Source organism: Pollachius pollachius, assembly GCF_949987615.1.
Source record: "Pollachius pollachius genome assembly, chromosome: 4".
Lineage (NCBI taxonomy): Eukaryota > Metazoa > Chordata > Actinopteri > Gadiformes > Gadidae > Pollachius > Pollachius pollachius.
Window position 1 is genome coordinate 34957882 of NC_136937.1, and position 2500 is coordinate 34960381.

Consider the following 2500-nt stretch of genomic DNA (forward strand, 5'->3'; position numbering starts at 1 on the left):
GCTGCAACAGGAAACACAATACTGCTCTGTGATAGGACACTGCTGCAACAGGAAACACAATAGACCTCTGAAGAATAAGTCCCGCCTCAGAGGCTCCTGGTTCCATCGGTTAAATGTCTATGGGAAACAACATGGGTTTAGAATGATCGTACATAACAAACTCTAGGTGGCGGGGAAGTAAAGCTGCTCACGTTCTGAACTACACACTCTTTCCATCTAGATTCCACTTGGGTTTTGGATTGTCGGTGCCGTTAAAGTAGTGAACGATTATAAATGCTACTTTAACGGCACCGACAATCCAAAACCCAAGTGGAATCTAGATGGAAAGAGTGTGTCGTGTGTGTATGGTGTATATAGTACATTGTATAGTATAATGTATGGTGTATATAGTACACTGTATAGTATAATGTATGGTGTATATAGTACAGTATATAGTATAATGTATGGTGTATATAGTACAGAGTATAGTATAATGTATGGTGTATATAGTACAGTATATAGTATAATGGATGGTGTATATAGTACAGTATATAGTATAATGTATGGTGTATATAGTACAGTATAGAGTATAATGTATGGTGTATATAGAACAGTATATAGTATAATGTATGGTGTATATAGTACAGTATATAGCATAATGTATGGTGTATATAGTACAGTATATAGTATAATGTATATAGTACAGTATATAGCATAATGGATGGTGTATATAGTACAGTATATAGTATAATGTATATAGTACAGTATATAGCATAATGGATGGTGTATATAGTACAGTATATAGTATAATGTATGGTGTATATAGTACAGTATGTAGTATAATGTATATAGTACAGTATATAGCATAATGGATGGTGTATATAGTAAAGTATATAGTATAATGTATGGTGTATATAGTACAGTATGTAGTATAACGTATATAGTACAGTATATAGCATAATGGATGGTGTATATAGTACAGTATATAGCATAATGGATGGTGTATATAGTATAATGGATGGCGTATATAGTATAATGGATGGTGTATATAGTACAGTATATAGTGTAATGTATGGTGTATATAGTACAGTATGTAGTATAATGTATATAGTACAGTATATAGCATAATGGATGGTGCATATAGTACAGTATATAGCATAATGGATGGTGTATATAGTATAATGGATGGTGTATATTATGGTATGTAGTTACCGTGGGGATGACCTGGTAGTCTATATAACTCTTCAGGCCGTACATCTTGGAGCCCTTCTTGGGGTCGGTGACCTCACAGTCCAGGGGCCTCAGGGGGTACAGCCAGACGGGGCCCACCTCCCCCATCTGGGGGGGAGACCGTTAGAGAGGGGGAGGAGCCAAACGGGGCCCACCTCCCCCATCTGGGGGGGAGACCGTTAGAGAGGGGGAGGAGCCAGACGGGGCCCACCTCCCCCATCTGGGGGGGAGACCGTTAGAGAGGGGGAGGAGCCAGACGGGGCCCACCTCCCCCATCTGGGGGGGAGACCGTTAGAGAGGGGGAGGAGCCAGACGGGCCCCCCCTCCCCCATCTGGGGGGGAGACCGTTAGAGAGGGGGAGGAGCCAGACGGGCCCCCCCTCCCCCATCTGGGGGGGAGACCGTTAGAGAGGGGGAGGAGCCAGACGGGCCCCCCCTCCCCCATCTGGGGGGGAGGGGGAGAGACCGTTAGGAGGGGGGGAGGGGGGGAGGGGGGAGGGGGGGCAGCTGAATGCTGTGTTGACCAATCAGAAGCCAGGACAGGGACTCACGTAGATGGGCAGCAGGTCGGTCCCTCTCGGGGGGGGGGCCAGCAGGAAGACCTCCAGGTTGGGAGTCTTAGAGAAGGGAAACCTGGGGGGAGTTACGGCTCTGTGAGTGGGTGGGTGTGTGTGTGTGTGTGTGAGTGTGTGTGTGCGTGTCTGTGTGTGTGTGTGTGTGTGTGTCTGTGAGTGTGTGTGTGTGTACTTGTTGAGTGAGATCTTCATGGTGTGTGTGTTGCGTCCTGTAGCTCCGCCCTCTCCATCCCCTGTGGCTCCGGGGGCGTGGCCTTCCATGGAGCCTTCATCCCAATCATCATCCCACTCACCATCATCATCATCACCATCATCGTCCTCAAACCCAGCTGTTGAACACACCATCATCATCATCATCACCATCATCATCATCATCATCATCATCATCATCATCATCATCATCACTAACACCATCATCATCATCATCATCATCATCATCATCACCATCATCATCATCATCATCATCATCATCATCACCATCATCATCATCACTAACACCATCATCATCATCATCACCATCATCACCATCATCATCACCATCATCATCATCATCACCATCATCATCATCATCATCATCATCATCACCATCATCATCACCATCATCACATCATCATCATCATCATCATCACCATCATCATCATCATCACCATCTTCATCACCATCTTCATCATCATCACATTCTTCATCATCATCATCATCATCATCATCACCATCATC

The 2500-nt window shown here is 44.9% G+C and overlaps 1 protein-coding gene across 3 annotated transcripts in view; it reads right to left on the reverse strand.

Annotated features, from left to right (window-relative positions):
• LOC307074537 (sorting nexin-9-like) overlaps positions 1–2500 on the reverse strand; it is a 22371-nt gene that overhangs the window by 12049 nt on the left and 7822 nt on the right. For 2 of the 3 annotated variants that reach the window (XM_079734717.1, XM_079734716.1), the window contains exons 6-7: positions 1760–2112; positions 1192–1317 (exon numbers count right to left, since the gene is read on the reverse strand). In XM_079734717.1, coding sequence (XP_079590843.1) covers positions 1192–1317; positions 1760–2112 — 479 coding nt within the window. The remainder of the gene's footprint in view (positions 1–1191; positions 1318–1759; positions 2113–2500) is intronic. The other variant, XM_079734718.1, reaches the window with a different exon arrangement.